Genomic DNA, 18,019 nt, shown 5'->3' on the forward strand with positions numbered 1-18,019 from the left:
ATATATATATAGAGAGAGAGAGAGAGAGAGAGTCTTGTAGGTTTGGAATACTACTCAGCTACAAAGAATACAAACTTGAGGCATCTGCAGGAAAATGGATGCACCTGGAAAACATAATGTTGAGTGAAGTAAATCAGACCAACAAGGATGAATATTGTGTGGTATCCTTCATTTGAGTAAAGGAAAGTACAAATCAAGAAAATGATAAAAGATGGATAGAAAGAGAAAAGGAGACAGGTCTTGTCCAATAGGGAAACAGACCAAGGGATCAAAGGGGGGAAGGGGAGAGAGCACAGGAAGGGGACACGAGAAGAAGACGGATATATGCCACCAGCAGGAACCTAATAACCCAAATCACTGTAAGCATTATATGCCATAACGTGTGCTAAGACAAGTAGTATCAGCAGGCGTGAAAAAGATGATTGGGGAGTCAGAAGAGGAGGAGGAAGGAAGGGAAAGTGCATCAGAAAAAAAAAAAAAAAAAACCCAAGCTGTAATATGTATGTGTAATCACTCCCCAAGATGGTTGTAAACTGCATGAATTACAAGCATGCATTGATGAAATAAAAGAAAATAAAAGAAATAGTACACGGAGACGCTGGGGAAAATGAGCCCAGCTGGGGCCTAGAAGAAGCAGGAGTGTCTGATTCAGGAGGGGAACAGGGTATTAGGGTATGAGTAAGCTGTAGTGACTGGACCCATGTAGTGATCCAAGGGGCTATACTTTTCCCTTGCCTACCTCAGGGTCTCTCTCACACCACCAAGGAGACATGAGGAGATGCTCAGTGCATTGTCACTCTGGGGCATGCAGAAGGTTCCAGATGCAGCAATGAGAAGACCTCTTTTTCCTTTCATTCTCCTCCTTCTTCATACCTCCAAATGCCAAGGGATGGATCCCCCACCCCGCAGGGAAATAAGTAGTTGAAAAAATAGCCCTAGAGTCACTTCAGCACAAGGAAAGGGGAGGGGGCTGGGGAACCTGGAGACGAGTAGAGAGAAGGGAAAGAGAAGGGAGGTCCAAAGAGGAAGGTCAGAGAAGCCGCGAGTGTGGCCACCTGGGCAGTGCACACCGGTGAGAGAAATGGGAGGAAGCTTCATGGACGAGAGCTGGCCCTGGAGTCCCCGGATGAGAAGCAATCACACCCGGGGGAAAGGACCCTGACACAGTCTTGGGCTTCCGGTGTGTGATGCATCAGCTCACATTTAGAGAGTTCGGATCAGAGCTGAGGAGCCCTACCTTATGCAGTCAGGGTGCAGAGCTGGGAAGGTATGAATATTACAACTTTGCATAAACCTTTGCTAAACTGCAGGGCTCCTGAGCGCCATATGTGGATTTAAGGGGGGTGAGGTGGTCTGTGTTGTACAAGTGATCTGTTTATACCTAGGAGTCACAGACTGTCAGTCTGTCTGACCCTTGAACACGTTTTGTTTTCCGACAGTTTTAAAAAAATATTGAAAATTTTGGTACTTGGAAATAAAGGTCAAAGGCTTAGAAACAAACACTTCATGATCTGCAAACACTAGGCTTTTATCCTCTGCAAGACCCAGATTTGCAGGTGGCCCCTTCCTTTGCTTTCTCCCTTTGTCTCCCTTCACGGATTCACAATAGTGTATCAAGTACCTGCTCTTACTTTCTTACGTCCAACATGAGTAACTTAATTGTTCCTCCACAGATGTGTGTGCCCAGGTCCTCCTTGCATTAGATTTGGCCAAAAGCTGAGATAAGATTGGAGTCTTGAACTAAATTTGACCCTCTGTTGTCTCCCTTTGCTTTTTGAATACCGTTAGTTTAGTTGTCCATCAGAGCTGTCAAATAACTTGTGATCCATCGGGCTGTTCTTCTGAATTTCACTCAGAAGCTGGAGCACTGGGTGGCTGTGCCGATGAACAAGCCATGGTGTCTCAGCTCAAATCAGCTTCTCTTTTCTCTGCACTGAGACACTGGGTCAAGACTCCCCAGCTGCTCTGCCCTATCAGCTACTTCCTGTTAGGCTCTGCGAAGTGTGAGCACCAAGGGGAGAGAAGTGATAGGACAGCAGAGGGCCCACTACGTCCACTTTGCTTGTGATTCCTGCCAGCATTGCCACAGCAGGAGTAGCCTTCTCCCTGGAGGCAGAGCTGGAGGTTTTCAAAATCTTTTCCACACTCACAGGAAACTCTGACAGTGTGCTGCAGAGGTATTGTGCCAGCACCTCAAGATCCGAGACCCAGTGCCTTGAGCCTCTCCTCAACTCCTAGCTTCTAATAAATCCAAGTCTTTGTTCCCCAGGCCCCAGGGAGGGTAGCTGCCTTCCAAAGCTACCACCTTTGAGTTAGCTCCTTAGTCCTCAGACCCTGTTAAGTCACTTCCTGGTAACTCAGACTTCACCTTGAGCCAGAATCCTAGAAGAGTGTGTTAAAATGGGCTTGACTCCAGGGGTTCTCACTCACTCAGTCTGAGCTACAATCTCAGATATTTGTTTGGCTACCAGATTCCCAGACCCTGCAGATACTGCTCATTCAAGTACCCCAACCTGGAGAGCCACTACCCATGGCGTATTCCTCTGTTGAAATACAGTTTTGTAGCTGGACGCTGGCTAATACAATGCTCATCACTGAAACAGCACACCTCCTGGATCCACCAGTTAGTTTTGAGATGTTTGGTGGGAGGACGTAATCCCAATACTCTCTAACATGGGCCTGCACACAAGGTTGAATTACTGTCTTGGTCTGTCAGTCTATAACCTGCATCTGTACCTCTGCTGCCCTGGCAAAGCCCCGGGCCTTCCTTTCCCATGTTCTGTCCTATTCCTCTCCAAGTCGTGTCTGTAGCCTCTATGGACTGGCCCTGCTAATTTCATCCTATTTGAATTCTGACCTCTCTACCTTGTATTGTATAGGTAACAGCTTTTTTTCCTGGGCTTACTTCTCCAAGTCAACAAATGTTTACTGTGTGCCGAGCTTCATGTATCTTTGGCCAGGTATACAAAGATGAGGAAGGCATAGACTGTCCTCACACAGTAGTAATGATTACCTGTGTCATTGAAAGCTGTATTATATGCTTATGAAAATATGGAAAAATACCAGCCAAATCCCTACTGAGAGAGAGAGAGATCTGCTTTAGTTGGTTAAATAATTGTGTCAGCAAGATGTGGAAGGGGCAAGCCCCTAAGAAGGACATGTGAGTAACAAGTAGAGGGTGTGCTGTCTCCTGAAATAGTTAGCCCTGCTACACACAGGGCTTCGTTTTATAAGGAGGGATTTATGCAAATTTGTGCCTGGAGTTGGCTTTACGGAAGAAGGCAGTAGTGCCAAGAGAAAGAAGGGGCTTCGTGCTCGACTCTGGGTGGCTGGCAGTCAAAGGGCAACTTCAAGGCTTCCTTGGAACACTGGCCAGGAATTTTCATTAAAATATTTGCTGGTGTGAGATATAATCTCCATCGCTCTGTGAAATCATCAATAAAATTACTTGCTCCTTAAGGGTTTGACAAAGTAGTGAATCACTTTGCAAGTTTGGGGAGAGACCTTCCATAGAAGCATAGCTCTACATAAATTGTGTATATACTTTTCATTCTTCATCTTTATCCATCTGCTTCTTGCACATACATTGTAAGCACCCTGTAGCACCAACTGGATTTTAAATTCTTTCCCATCAGCCCTGGTTATTGAGTAGCACATGTTTATCAATGAGCTAATTTCTAGATTTAGAATTTATTCTTGACAGATTAAGCTAGTATTATGCTACACAGAGCACCCGCAGGCCTGAATATGGCAAGTCATGTGGGTGGAATATTGATTTTTGCACTTTTTTGAAGCCATTTATTTATTTTTCTGATTATAAATAAATAAAAGGATAAGATTGAACATTTGAACATATGAGCAAAAATAAAAATTACTTGTGCTTTTACTGGGCACACATAACCACAGCAAATAAACTCTCTCCATATGTTTGTAGATAATAAAGACTATATATAAAATATGTTCATCATATATTATATTCTTTTTATTTATATATAGTCAAATTGTGTTCACAATGTTTATTAAAATCTGACTGCTTCTTCGATGTTTTGATGCAAGCATTTATCCTTCTTTATCATATCTTCAAAACTATTATTTCTTCACTTTTCTACCACATATAATGATAGTGAACACGCATGTATATACATTATAAATTTATATTAGGCATACCATCTTTTGACACATTGAAAAGCACACTTGTATTCAGAGGTAGAATTTTGTACTTACCTGAGATGAAACTCAAAAGATACAACCCCAGGGGACCGTGCAGGGCTTCAAAGGGTTTGCCAAAAGCATTGTACATGAAGAAGGCTGCTCCCGCCATGGTTAGAACAACAAGGACCGTGGAGAAGAGAATGACGTTGACGTGGATGCTCACTGGAATTGCTTTGAGCAAGTCTGGGAAAACTGAGGGTAAACCAAGGATGAGAAGAACTTCATTATCAGTAGTCTGCGAGTATAATTTTAAAAGTTACATCCCCCTTTTTTTTGGTTCAAAAAATCCTTTGGTGAATACATTCTCACTTACTAATTTACATGGAGTTTGCAAAAAGATTTAAAGTGTAGAATCATTTTATGGAGTCGCCAGTAAAAACTGACAAAGAGGAGATTTGAGAGACATTTTTTCTGCCCTTAATCGTATGCAGTTGCTTAAATAAGTAAGCGCTGGCTTTGTAACTCAAAACTGTACATTTTAATGACAAAACTTAATGACATTTCCTTCCAACCATATTTTTAAAAATCTATCTTAAGTTCGGGGATATCTAGGGGGCTTTAAACAAAGGTTTTTATATATTTCCTTTGTTAGAAAACATGGTTTCTAGCCCATACCAAAATTAAAGAATGGGGCATTTTCAGACAACTTCAATATTTTGATGTAGCATAAAGCTATGGGAAAATAATTTTTGGTGCTACAAAAAATATTTTCCATTTAGAAAACATGCCAAATCTATTTCTAGATTTTGTGTTCAGGGCCAGTTTTTCTTGTCTGCTGAGGAAATGAAATACTTTATAAATGTGAGGTTTCTCTTATCCGGTGAGGCATCAGCGTGCCTGCTGTCAGCAAAACAGGCAGGGCCAGTCTCAGGAAGTTTAATTCAGTCTATTTTAGTTTTCAAACATATATCAAGTGCTGAATTTATTTACTAAGCACTTACTACGCACCAGGCATTGTTCTAGTTGATAGACATGGATTATAAAACAAGATAGGAAAGGGCCCTGTCCCCTCAGAGAAATTATTATTTAATGAGAATAGATAGTTGGCAAGTAAACAAATAAATGTGGTTGCTTATCTCTGAAGCTGGTAGTTATCAATGCCTTTCCCCTTTTAAACACACATTGCTTTCCCTTTATGAGGTAGAACTTTTCCCTCAGCCCCTCGAGTCACTAGGTCTTTTGACTCCCTGACATTCATGTGCACTATGTTCTCTGCATCTCTTCATAATAGCGGAAATGCACTGCTGAGAAATGCACATTAAAACTGTGAAATTAAAAAAAAAAAGGGCACGGCGGTGCACGCCTGTAACCCTAGCGCTCAGGAGGCTGTGGCAGGAGGATCCTTGCAAGTTTGAGGCCATCCTGGGCTACAAAGTGAGCTCAAGGCCAGCCTGAACCGCATAGCGGGACTCTGTCTCAAAAACAAAAATGAGAACAAAAACAAAAATCTGTGAAATACCACTTTCCACAACCATGTTAAAAAACTCAAACCAAATAGCCTGTGTTGGGTGAGGTGGAGAGAAAGGGAATCCTGGTAACTTTTTCTTGGGGATGGAAACTACACAACCTCCTTCAGGTAGCTCAGCACTACCTGCGAAGCAGTAAAATGTGCATCTCTTTAGCTCAGCAGTTCCACTTGCAGGAGTCTACCCTGCGGACATTTTTACATATGAACCCATAAAGTGCTACAAAGATATTCATCTCAGCGTTTTTGGTAATAACAAGAGTTTGAAAATCTGTGTGTCTAGCAATAGTAAATCCATACAATGGAATTTTAGTCAATGCTTATAAAGAATGAAACAAATCTATAAGAACAAATGTGGAATTATCATCAAACACTTCACATTTTAAACGAGAAAACAAGCCAAACAAATATGTGTCATTCTACAATTTGAAGAAAAGTCAAAGAAAGTATCAACAAATAATTATTTAAGCACTGATTTCTCTCAATGATCCAACCAGATAGGTACTGTTATTAAAAATGAAACACAGAGACTACCAACTATGCCCAAGATTTACACTAAGCGGCAGAGCAGGGATTTGAACTCATACCGTCACTCTCACCCGCCTTGTTACAGCAGCCTCAGGGAGCAGCATGGAGTCATGGCTGAGACTGGCTACACATGAAGCAGGTAATACTGCTTATGTGGAAAGAGACTGAGGAACATTTCACTGTCTAACGTTTTCATGCTGTTTGGGGAATAAAAGGTTCTACCTTGCTACACGCACAATTAACTTTTTTTAATAATTAAAGGATAAATAAAGATATAACAAATTCCTGTGATTGTTATGTATTGAAAGAAGCTCAAGGGACATATTAACAAATTGTTTGTGGCTACAAACTATGACTTGTCATATATATATATATATATATATATATGACTCTGAGAAAAATCAGGGAAAACTGAACATGAGCCGGCCATTAGATGATATTTTGTAACTATTATTTATTTTGTTGATTATGTTCATGGTACTGTGGGGGTGTTTCTAAAGTCCTTACCTGTTATGAATTAGATGGATGAATGGATAAAGATGAAATAAGAAAATTCCTCGACTCTGGGCGATGGAGGAGGGCTCTGTGTAAGTTGGAATTCAGATGCGGAGCCCCTGTTGCCCTGTTGCCAGGGATTGCAATGCTGCACCCTGTCCTGTTGTCCTGGGGTCCGACAGTCTTGTACTTCTGCACATGTAGCCCGTCTTATGCTACGATAGCCGGCCCTCTAGAGTTCCCAACTGCTGAGAGAGTTCAACCAGCCCAGACGGCTGTTCTCACACTTGGTCTCACATTTGTCCTGCTATTGGCTCATTTTTTACCACCAGTTACAGAAACCTGTTCGTATCCATATCCCCAGCGTAAAAAGCAGTCAGTCCCCACCAGGGAGGCTAGCTTAAACCCTTCTGCAAAGTGAAAATAGCTACTGAATTGAAACAAATGCAGACAGAAGTTGTACTGATTAGCCTCCTGGAAAGAAAAGCCAGAAGCAAAAATAAATTGTCATGTGGAGTATTTTAATTCTTGTGAAAGCTTTTAAAATTCCTCCTCTTGTGAGAAAGTCGCCCAGAAGGGCACTAAGCCCTGCATGTTATATTCTGTCAGTGTTCGTCTTCTTTTTTAATAAAAAATCCCTGTGTCTGTAATGATCTGCCAGAATACTGATAAAAACCCTCAGCCTCCTGACCAGCACTATCAGGTCTTGTCGCTGGTTGGAGCAGAGAGCAGGTCATTCAACTAAATATTGGGGGGTGACCCTTTAATGATCTTGGACATTGTGTCCCCAGGAGATAGATTTGTTTTGTCTTTCTGTTCTTTTAGGTGTTGGTATTACAACCCAGAGAAAGGATTTGAACATTTTGATCTGTGGAAGAGCTGACAATTCTGACCTCCGAAATTTACTTGATTTGTTGTTGACAAGTAAAAGGAAGTTATTTACCTAAACTGGAGTTGATGCCACCTTCGGAGCATCGCATTAGTGTCTGTGTTCACAGATACTGTAGCTCCCTCTTTCCCTTCATCGCTGATTTCCTCCTCTCTATGGGGCAATGTGTTGAGATCACCTTATTCTTAAACTTCCTACACCTCTAGTTGCCTCTCTCTCCTTTATCACCAAACATCTTCAAAGGACAATATACAAATAATAAGAATGAACTGATAGCCAATAATCGAATAGCACTTGCTATGTTCAGGGCATTTTACATATATTGCATAATGAATAGAACACATTCAATTGTTACTACAACGCGAGGGAAAGTATTTTATCTTTGATGAACAGAGGTTTGAGAAACCAAGACACAGAGAAGTTAAGTGACTTGCCTAAACTCACACCACGGTGTTGATGGCTTTGTTTTTACTCCCACAACATTTTTAGGATTAAAATAAAATAAAATAAATTAGCACAGCAAAATATTCACCCTTTTCAGTTCTGCAAGTTTTGATGAATGGTAAATGCATATAATTGTGCAGCCATCACCATAGTCAAGATAAAAAACAACATCACCTCTCCGACCCTCCGCTCTGTATCCCATCCCTGACCCCAGCTCCTATGTGTGCACCTTTGCAAGAATAGGCCACCTGCTTCCCACAGAGGATGAACCATTTCACCTGCCCCCCAGCAACGTAGGAAAGTCCCAACTGCCCCATAGTATTGTCAGCACTTGGCAGGCTTTAAAAAATTGTAACCACTTAATGAGCATGTAGCTTATTTCACTGTAGTTTTAATTTTCATTTCCTAAATAACTAATGAGGTTAAGCATCTTTTGTGAGTTTATTTGCATTACATTTATCATTTCTGGTAATGTTTGTTCATATCTCTTGTGCAGTTTTATTGGGTTGTTTGTTACTACTGAGCCTTGAGAAATATTTATGCATGCTGGATATAAGCCCTTTATCAGATAAGAGATCCACAGATATTTTCTCCAAGTCTGTGACATGTCTTCTCATTCCCTTATTGGTATCCTTTGAAGAGCAGTTATTATTTTTACGAAGTCTAGTCTATCAATTTTTCTTCTTTTATGTATTATGTTTTAGATGTTAAATCTAAGAAGGCTTTGACTAATGCAAGTCACAAGTATTTTCTGTGTTTCTCTTTTTGAAGTTTTTAGTTTTAGGTATACATTTAAATCTGTGATCTATTTTGAGTTATTTTTATATATAGTACAATTTCGGGGTAAGGTCAATTTTTTTCTTTTTGCACATGAACATCCAGTTTTTCCAGGACTTAAAAATCTGAACACAGACTGAGCATATAAGCCAAGAATCCTATTCCCAGGATTTTACCTGAAAGAACTGAAAAGCATATGTCTACACACAAATCTGTATGCCAGTGTCTACGGTGGCTTTTTTCCTATTTATCAAAAACTGGAAACAACTTAATATCCATCCAAGGGTGAAAGGATAACTAGGCTATGGTGGATTCATATAATAGAATACTACTCTACAGTAAAAGGTAAGTGACTACTACTACCCACTCTAACACAGGCATCATGCCAACAAAGAAACCGGACACAAGTGGCTGCATGTCGTGTGACTGCATATACACGGCATTCTGAAAAAAGCAAAATGACAAGGACAGAAAAAAAGCAGTGGTGACCCAGGGCTTGAGGTAGGAGAAGGTATGAGCTACGAAGGGGCATTCTGTATTTTGATTGTGTTACTTAATACATGCCAGTATGCATTAGTCAAAATTCATACTTACATTTTTAAAGGGGTGAGATTTTTTTGTCCCTAAATTATACCTTAATAGAATTAAGCCAAAAATAGTAGGAAGAACAAGTCCTAGAATGAGTAGTCTTCTCAACTTGAGGGAGAGCTTCAGCAAAAGTGACCGTTTGTCACAGAATGATGGGCTTATTGATTGTTTGTTTGTTTTTCTTCCGGTACCGGGAACCGAACTCACGACTTGCGCTTGCTAGGCAGGCGCTTTGCCGCTGAGCTAAATCTCCAGCCCTGATGGGCTTACTGAAATAAAGGGAACACTGAGGCAAAAGCCCGGCACCCCTGAGTTCTAGTTCCCTGTGACTTTGAGCATTTTCCTGTCTGTAAAATGAGGGTGTTCAATGGGGCAGCTTGGAAAAGGGCCCAGATTTGAAATTAGACAGCTTACACCCCAATGCCTTTCTGTCACCTCTTGAAACCTTTATTCCCTTGTCTGAAAACAGGACTGATTTTATTTTTCTCTCAGATCAGGAGGATTCATCTCAGGTGCTGGCCACCTTTCCACCCTTCCTTGCCTTCTGTTGTCCTTGCCCTTTCTCTTTCTGTCACTTTTCAGGAAAACCTTGTGGCCCTACCTTCAAAATCTGACTGCTTCTCACCATTTCACTGGTCCACCCCGACCCAAGCCACAGCCATCTCTTGCTTGGATGGCTTCCAGGGCTTCCTAACTGGTCACGCTACCCCTACCCTTACTTCCTACAAAATGCTTTTAATCTGGAAGCCAGAAAGATCTTTGAAAAATGTACTGGTTTTTATCAGTCTCCTCCAGTGTATTCCTGTCTTGGCTAGGGTACAAGCCACATCGTTGCAAGGCCTGCAAGACCGTATATAGCCAGAGCCCCCGCCAGACTCTGACTTCACCTTCTCCCCAGCTCCTGGCTCCCTGTGCTCCAGCCCTGGCTCCCTTGCTCCACTTCAAATCCCTTGGGCACACTCCTGCCTCAGGGACATTGTGCTTACTTGTCCCTCTGCCTGGATATTCTGCTACTGTCTTTGCTTCTTTGTTCCTTGCTGTTTTTATTTCCATGTCACTATCCTTGGACTTTTAAGCTGCCATATTTGAAGTGGTACCCCTGCCTGGATACCCCTGCTTCTCAGCCCCTTTCTTGCTTTTTTTTTTTTTTTCTGCATAGCAATTATCATCATCTGAAAAACTGTAGAGTTTTACATATTTGTTTATTTCTTCCATGACATGAGGGCAGGCATCTTGGTCTATTTTAATTCATAGCTGTATTCTGAACCCCTAGAACTGATTAGTATGATGTAACTAGTAGTCCATCCACCTTAAGTTGGCTCATACTGTAAGGTAAGCCAACCCATGTTTCATTGGCTCCATGGCAGACTGCGTGATGGAGCAAAGCTGCGTAGTTCCTGGTGGCAGGGAGGCAGAGCGAGCCTCTTTTATAACTTGGATCATAAACGTGTCCCAGGCCTTGTGCTGCAGGTTTGGCCGCCAGCCCGTGGTGCTGCTGGATAGTAGTGTGATCTTAAGGGGGTGAGGCCTGGAAGAAGGAAGTGGGACTCCCTGAAGTGGGCCATCAGTGGTGATCCAGGGACTTCTCCCCAGCTCTTCTTTCTCTTTGCTTTCCTGACACCAGGAAGTGAGCAGGTCTGTGCCTCCACACACTCCTCACCATGACATTCCACCCAAAACCATGGATTCAAAGCAGCCTGGGCCAGAATTTCTGAGAGCATGAGCCAAAATAAATTGCCCTCCTTATAAGCTGATTCTCTCCGGTGTTTTGGCATAGCAACAGAAAGCCGACTAGCCCAGCCTCCCATGAAATTTCTATTTTAACCAGATATAATTAGATATTGTTGTTTGTATACACACACCCACATATATATTTGTGTCTATGTTTGTACATATACTTGCTTTTTAAAGAGTAAGGATTTGTCCTCTAAGAAGCAATTTTCACCCCTTTAGGAGGCCTATTGCTGCCACTGAACACGTGCAGTGAGCTCCTGGATACATCCATGACGTGTGACTGTGTCCTGCTTAGGGAAGGACACAGGGATAGGGCTGGCCGTGCTTAGCAGGTCCGGGGTTTCTTGGTGGAAACCACTGGGTCAGACCGAGGGGCGCTGATACTGCATCAGTGAGGAGGAAGGGCTAGGAGAAGAGTGACAGGCAGTCCTGTGGTGGCCCTGGGCCGGAGAAGTAGCCGGGCTGGCAGTGTCAGTAGTGATGGGAGTTTCCAGTTAAAAACAAGACTTTGTCCATTAGAAAGAACAGTCCCTGTTGACCGTGGTGTGAGTGTGTTCTGAGGGACAGTGGCGGGACGGACGGAAAGGAGTCTGGGGAGAACCCAGGGCGATGAAAAAAGAGATTAGTAGTAGCCAGAGAGGCTGGTGGGGCCCACTATGCTTTTTCATTTTCTTTTCTTTTGGTTTTAGAAGTTGAACGACTTGGGCTGGCAACTGGAATAGAATTTCAAATCCCCTTATTAAATGGAAAATTTTAATCCAGTGTACTTTGGGGATTGTCAACATATTACATGGAAACTCAGTGCTGTTTAATAATAGGTTTAAAGTTTGGGATTTGGAAAAAAGAGCTCATCTCAGACCTGAACGTGACAAAGCTCTTTTTATTAGCAGAGCAAGAGGATTACAGGAAGGTAGTCTTTGCTTTGTTTCTGTTACTTTGTCAACAGGTCCAACAGTCTATGGGGGTGCTTTTTATTTATTTATATTTTTGATGAATAACATTATAACAAAAAATTATAATTACAATTAAATAACCCTATAAACATAAAAAGCAAGAGTTTCCTTTATTCTTGTTCCTTTAAAGTCATTGACCGTCGTCATATTTATCTCCTGAATTCCTGTAATCATCACGCAGTTTCAAGGATCGTATTCTGGGCTTTCCCCTTAGAATATAAGCATTTTCTACATCCTGCACGTCTTCCCGGTGACTATCATTTAGGTAGTAGCATGGACTTTTCACCACACTGACGTACTGCTGCCTGTTTGGCTTCCCTCCCTCAGAATTAGGCGTGTGCTTCAGGGACATCTGCAAGCACTTTCCCTCTTCTTTATCACGCGGGTGGGACAAGCGTGGGAAGAACCCGACTGGACGTGTTAGTTCCCAGGGAAGGGATTACTGGGGTCAAAGTGCTTCCAGAAAGACTGTCAGATATGACGTGGCTACGAGATAGTGTAAAGAACATGGGCCGTGCTTTGTTACTTACATATTAAACTCTGGCTTTTCGACCCGGCTCAAGGCTCTATTTCCGCTCCTTGAAGTCTGGAAAGCAGACTCTGACAAAGCACAGAGAACTGGAAGAAACTAGTCACCAGGCTCACTTTCCTAACAGCATAATAGAAGGCCTAAATCCCAGGAGCGTGGGGATAAGAAAGGAACCCCCACGGCACGTCTCGCTGTGGAGAGGAAGCTGTTGCCCCCTTAGTAGTGGGGTCGCCCTCATGAAGGAGCTAAGTCAGCACGAGACACATTACGTCTGCCCTCCTTCGCTCTGCCGCGGGGCATGCGCTCTTTGGGCTCTGAACCTCTCCTGCCCTTGCGGTGGCCTCTTCAACCCCTAAGCTGTGCCCTGCCCCACCCCAGTCTTTCCCTTTTCTTCTGCGTCAGATGCTGTAGTCCAGCCTTCGCCTGCCCCTCAGCCCCTGACACACCTCTCCTCCATTTCTCCAGCTGTGCTTGGCTGACAAAAGGCTTGTCAGGGTCTTGTGAGCTGAAGTCTCCCATTTCACAGAAAATATGGAGGCCACAGGAGATTCTCGCAACATTTAGGCAACCACGGCCACTCACACCTTCTTGTGGTACACGCACAACCTCCTCTTTATTCTTTTTCTTTTTCCTTTTGTTTTTTTGAGACAGAGTCTCACTATGTAGTTCAGGCTGACTTTGAACTATGTAGTTCGGCTAGGCCTTGAACTCACAGCAATCCTCCTGCCTCAGCCTCCCTAGTGCTGGGATTGCAGACATGCACCATCACACCCAGCTTCCCCTTTATTGTTAGTGAAAGAAATGTGTTTTTAATTAAAGGAAGGTAAAACAGAGTTTCATAACAAAATAATAAGACAATAACAATAGTTAATACATAGCATATTGTTATCTTCAAAGTAGTTACTCAAAGTATGTAAGATATGGGCATAAAAATTATCCAATTGATACTAGTTTAAACCTTCCTTTTCAATGAACTAAGAGACACTAAGAGTATAGCTACCTTTTTTTCTCCCTTTTCCCTTCTTTTCCCACCCCCTCTCCTAGCTCCTTTTTTCTTTTAAGGAAATACTTCTCATTTTACAATATCTAAATCTTATTCTAGACCTTATTTACTCTTTCAGTTTCTCACACCAGGAAGAAAATATGATGTTTACACATGTGAGTCTGATTTATTTCACTTCTGACTATGGTCTCAAGTTGCATCCATTTACCTATAAAATTCTCAATTTATCCTTCTTTATGACTGAGTAGTATTCCAGTAGTATAAAAATATCACATCTTCTTTATTTGTTCCTCAGTTGTTGGGCATTTGGATTGTTTCCAAGATTTAGCTATTACAAATTGTGTTGCTATAAACATGGGTGCACATCCGTCACTGTGGTATGAAGTTTTTAATTCTTCTGGGAAGATCCCCAGATGGAAGAAAGCTGGGTTGAATGGGACCTCTAATCCTAGCTTTCTGAGGATTCTCCATACTGATTTTCATAGTGGTTGCACCAGTCTGCACTCCCAACCAATAGTGAAGAAGAGTTCCTTTCCCCCACAGCCCCTCCAGCATTTGTTATGGGTTGATTTCTTGATGATAGCATTCTTTCTGAGGTGAGATGGAATTTCAGCATTGTTTTAATTTACATCTCTTGAATGATCAATGAGGTTGAACATTTTTTCATATATTTACTTGCTATTTGTATTTCTGCATCTAAGAAATATGTATTCATCTCAGAAGCCCATTTTTGGATTGGGTCTTTGAATTTGAGAGGTCTAATTTTTTTCAATGCTTTATATGATTTAAATAAAAGCCTTTTGCCTGAGGGACAATTAGCTAAAATTTTTCCCACTAAATGCATTGTCTTTTCACTCTATTGGGATTTCTTTTGATGTGTAAAAGCCTTTTAATAAGATGAGATCCCAGTTGTTGATTCTTTGAAGTATTTCCTGTGCAGTTTAGGTTTTGTTCATGAACTCTTTGCCTACACCTGTGTGTTCAAGATTTCTATCCACTTTCTCTTCCAGTAGATTTAATGCTTCTGTTTTAATATTTAAATCTTTGATCCATTTTGTCTTTAATTTAGTGCATGGTCATAGACATGGGTCTAGTTTTCATCTTTAGTATGTAGAGAGCCAGTCTTTTCAACACCATTTATTAAAGAGGCTATCTTTCTTCTGGTGAACATGTTTGGCCCCTTTGTCAAAGATCAGTGGTTGAGTGGGTTTGGAGTTGTGTCTGCATCTTCTAATCTATTCCATTGATCCTCAGGTCTGCTTTTTGCCAGTACTATGCAGACTTTATCACAGTAACTTTGTAGTATAATTTCAAGTCAGGGATTGTGATACCTCCTGCCTTGTCTTTGTTTCCCAGGATTGCCTTTGCTATTCTAGGTCTCTTCTGTTTCCAAATGAATTTTAGGAATGTTTTCTCTAGTTCTGTGAAGAATGTTATTGGCATTTTGATCAAGATTACATTAAATCTGTAAGACAGTTTCAGGAGTATGGCCATTTTCACAATGTTGATTCTTCCTATCCATGAGCAAGGGATATCTTTCCATTTTCTGATAACCTTTTCAATCTTTTTCAGAATACTGTAATTTTCAACATGCAGCTCTTTTATTTTCTTTGTTAGATTGACTCACAAGTATTTCATTTTTTGTATGCTATTGTGAAGCGTGTTGTTTCCCTAATTTCTGTCTCAGTGAGTTTGTTGTTTATGTACAGGAGTGCTATTGATTTTGGAGTGTTAACTTTGTATCCAGCTATGCTACTGAATTTGCTGACTAAATCTAGAAGTTCTTTGGTGGAGTTTTTGGGGTCTTCTGTATATAGTATCATATCATTTGTGAATAATGAATATTTAACTTTTTCATTTCTGATCTTTATTCCTTTTATTTCTTTCTCTTGTCTAATTGCTCTGGCTAATGTTTCCATAACTATTTTGAATAAGAGTGGTGATAGTGGACATTCTTGTCTTGTTCCTGATTTTAGAGTGATAGCTTTCAGTTTTTGTTCATTTACTATGATATTGGCTATTGGTTTGTCATAGATAGCTTTTATTAAATGATAAAGACCTTCCATTCCAATTTTCTGTAGTTTTTTAAAATCATGAATGGGTGTTGGACTTTATCAAAAGCTTTTTCTGCATCTTTTGAGATGATCATGTGATTTTTTGTCTTTGGCTTGTTGATATGGTATATTACATTTATTGATTTGCTAGGTTGAACTATCACTGCATTCCTGGATGAATCTCAATTGGTCATGGTGTATAATCTTCTTGATGATTTGTTGTATCCTGCTTGCCAGTATTTTATTGAGGATTTTTGCATCTATATTCAGTAGGGAGATTGGCCTGGAGTTCTCTTTTTTGGTTGGGTCTTTTTCTGGTTTTGGTGTCAAGGTAACACTTGCTTCCAGGAATAAATTTGGGAGTATTGCTTACATTTCAACTTCATTAAAGAGTCTGAGGAGTATTGGCATTAAATCTCGTCTAAATTTATGTAGAATTCAGCAGTATATCCAACAAGACCTGGTTTTTTTTTTCTTGTTGGTAGGTTTTTAATTACATTTTCAATTTCATTAATTGATATTGGGTTATTCAGAATTTTTATATCTTCTTGATTCAGCTTTGGTAATTCATATGTATCTAGGAATCTTTCCATTTCCATGGGATGTTTTCTATCCTTTGTGAGTAAAGAGTTCAAAGTAGGTATTCATTAAGTAAAAATTTTTGAAGTAGGTATTGATGCTTTTCTGAATTACCACAGATTCTGTAGTGCTTTCACCTTTTTCATTCCTCACTGCATGAATTTGATTTTTTTCTTCCCTTTTCTTGATAGGGCTGGCTAGGGGTTTATCAATTTTATTTATTCTTTCAAAGAACCAACTCTGCTATTCATTAATTCTCTGTATTGTTTTCTTAGTCTCAGTTGTGTTAATTTCTGCTCTGATCTTTATAATTTTCTCCCTGCTTTGGGCTTTGGGCTTGACTTGCTCTTCTTTTTCTAGAAGCTTGAGGTACAACCTTAGGATGTCTATTTGTGCTTGTTCTGTTTTCCTCACGTGAGAATCCATTGCTATAAATTTCCCTCTTAGAACTCCTTTCATTGTGTCCCACAGGTTCTGGTACGTTGTATCTGCATTTTTGTTTAATTGTAGATATTGTTTAATTTCTTCTTCAGTTTCATCTGTGACCCATTGGTTGCTCAGGAGGGTGTTATTTAATTTCCATGTGTTTATGGAGTTTTTGCCATTTCTTTTGCCACTACTTTCCAATTTCATTGCATGATGGTCAGATAGTATGTATGTGATAATTTCAACTCCTTTGCATTTACTTAAGCATGTTTTATGGGCTCATATATGGTCTATTTTAGAGAATGTCCAGCTAAGAAGAATGTGTACTCTGATACTGTTGTGTGGAACACTCTGTAAACATCTACTAAGTCCATTTGTTCACAGGTTTGGTTCAGTTCTGATATTTCTTTGATGATTTTTTATCTAATTGATCTATTTCTTTGTGACAATGGTGCATTAAGGACCCCCATTACAATTGTGTTATTGCTTATTTGATTTTTTTGTGTCTATTACTATTTGTCTTATATAGTTAGAAGCTTCCATATTTGGTGCATATAAATTTATGATTATTATCTCTTTCTCTTGAAGTTTTCCCCTAACTAGTATGTGGTGACCTTCTTTATCTCTTGGTTTGAAGTTCACATTGTCTGAAAACTGAATAGCTACCCTTGCTTTTTTCTGCATTCTTGTTGCATTGAGTATTGTTTTCCATCCTTTGATTTTCAGTCTATGAATTTCTTTTTGAGTTAAACGTGTTTCTTGTATACAACATAGTTAGGTCTCATTTCTTGATTCATTCTGCTGGTTTGTTGTTTTTGATTGGTGAATTGAAGCCATTTACATTGATGATTATAACTGATATATGTCGACTTACCTTTGTCGTGTTATTTTCCTGCTCTGGGTTCCCTACTTGTCCCCTCTGTTTAATTGCTTACCCTGCCTGGTGGTTTCTTTTTGTTGTTGTTTTTGGAATTGTCATAATTTTTTTCTCTATCTAGAATATCTTTCAGTGCTCTTCCTAGGGTTGGTTTGGTGGTCATGAATTTCTTCAGTTGTTCTTTGTCATGTAAATATCTTATTTCTCCATTAATTTTGGAAGATAGTTTTTCAGGGTACAGGAATCTGGGTTGGAGGTTAATTTTTTTTTCTTATTTTTTTTTTTAAAGAATAAAAGAAGGATAACATAATAATAGGGGGGACTTAGCAAATTAAAGACAAAATGGTAGGAAATTATCAATGGTTATCGTTTTACATATTATTATCTACAAAATAGTTTCTCAGGAAAACAAATAGACAAATAATAGTGAGTTAGAGACAAAAGAGGTAGGAGATTATCAAGAGTT

The 18,019-nt window shown here is 40.3% G+C and overlaps 1 protein-coding gene across 3 annotated transcripts in view; it reads right to left on the minus strand.

Moving 5' to 3' along the window:
• The window catches only part of Clrn1 (clarin 1), a 43,902-nt gene that overhangs the window by 9,133 nt on the left and 16,750 nt on the right, over window positions 1–18,019 (minus strand). The window contains exons 3-4 of one of the 3 annotated variants that reach the window (XM_005393017.2): window positions 11,338–11,345; window positions 4,225–4,410 (exon numbers count right to left, since the gene is read on the minus strand). The exons of 1 other annotated variant lie outside the window; for it this stretch is intronic. In XM_005393017.2, coding sequence (XP_005393074.1) covers window positions 4,225–4,410; window positions 11,338–11,345 — 194 coding nt within the window. The remainder of the gene's footprint in view (window positions 1–4,224; window positions 4,411–11,337; window positions 11,346–18,019) is intronic. One more of the 3 variants, XM_005393016.2, reaches the window with a different exon arrangement.

Source organism: Chinchilla lanigera, unplaced genomic scaffold (assembly GCF_000276665.1).
Source record: "Chinchilla lanigera isolate Chin_1 unplaced genomic scaffold, ChiLan1.0 scaffold00047, whole genome shotgun sequence".
Taxonomy (NCBI): Eukaryota; Metazoa; Chordata; class Mammalia; order Rodentia; family Chinchillidae; genus Chinchilla; species Chinchilla lanigera.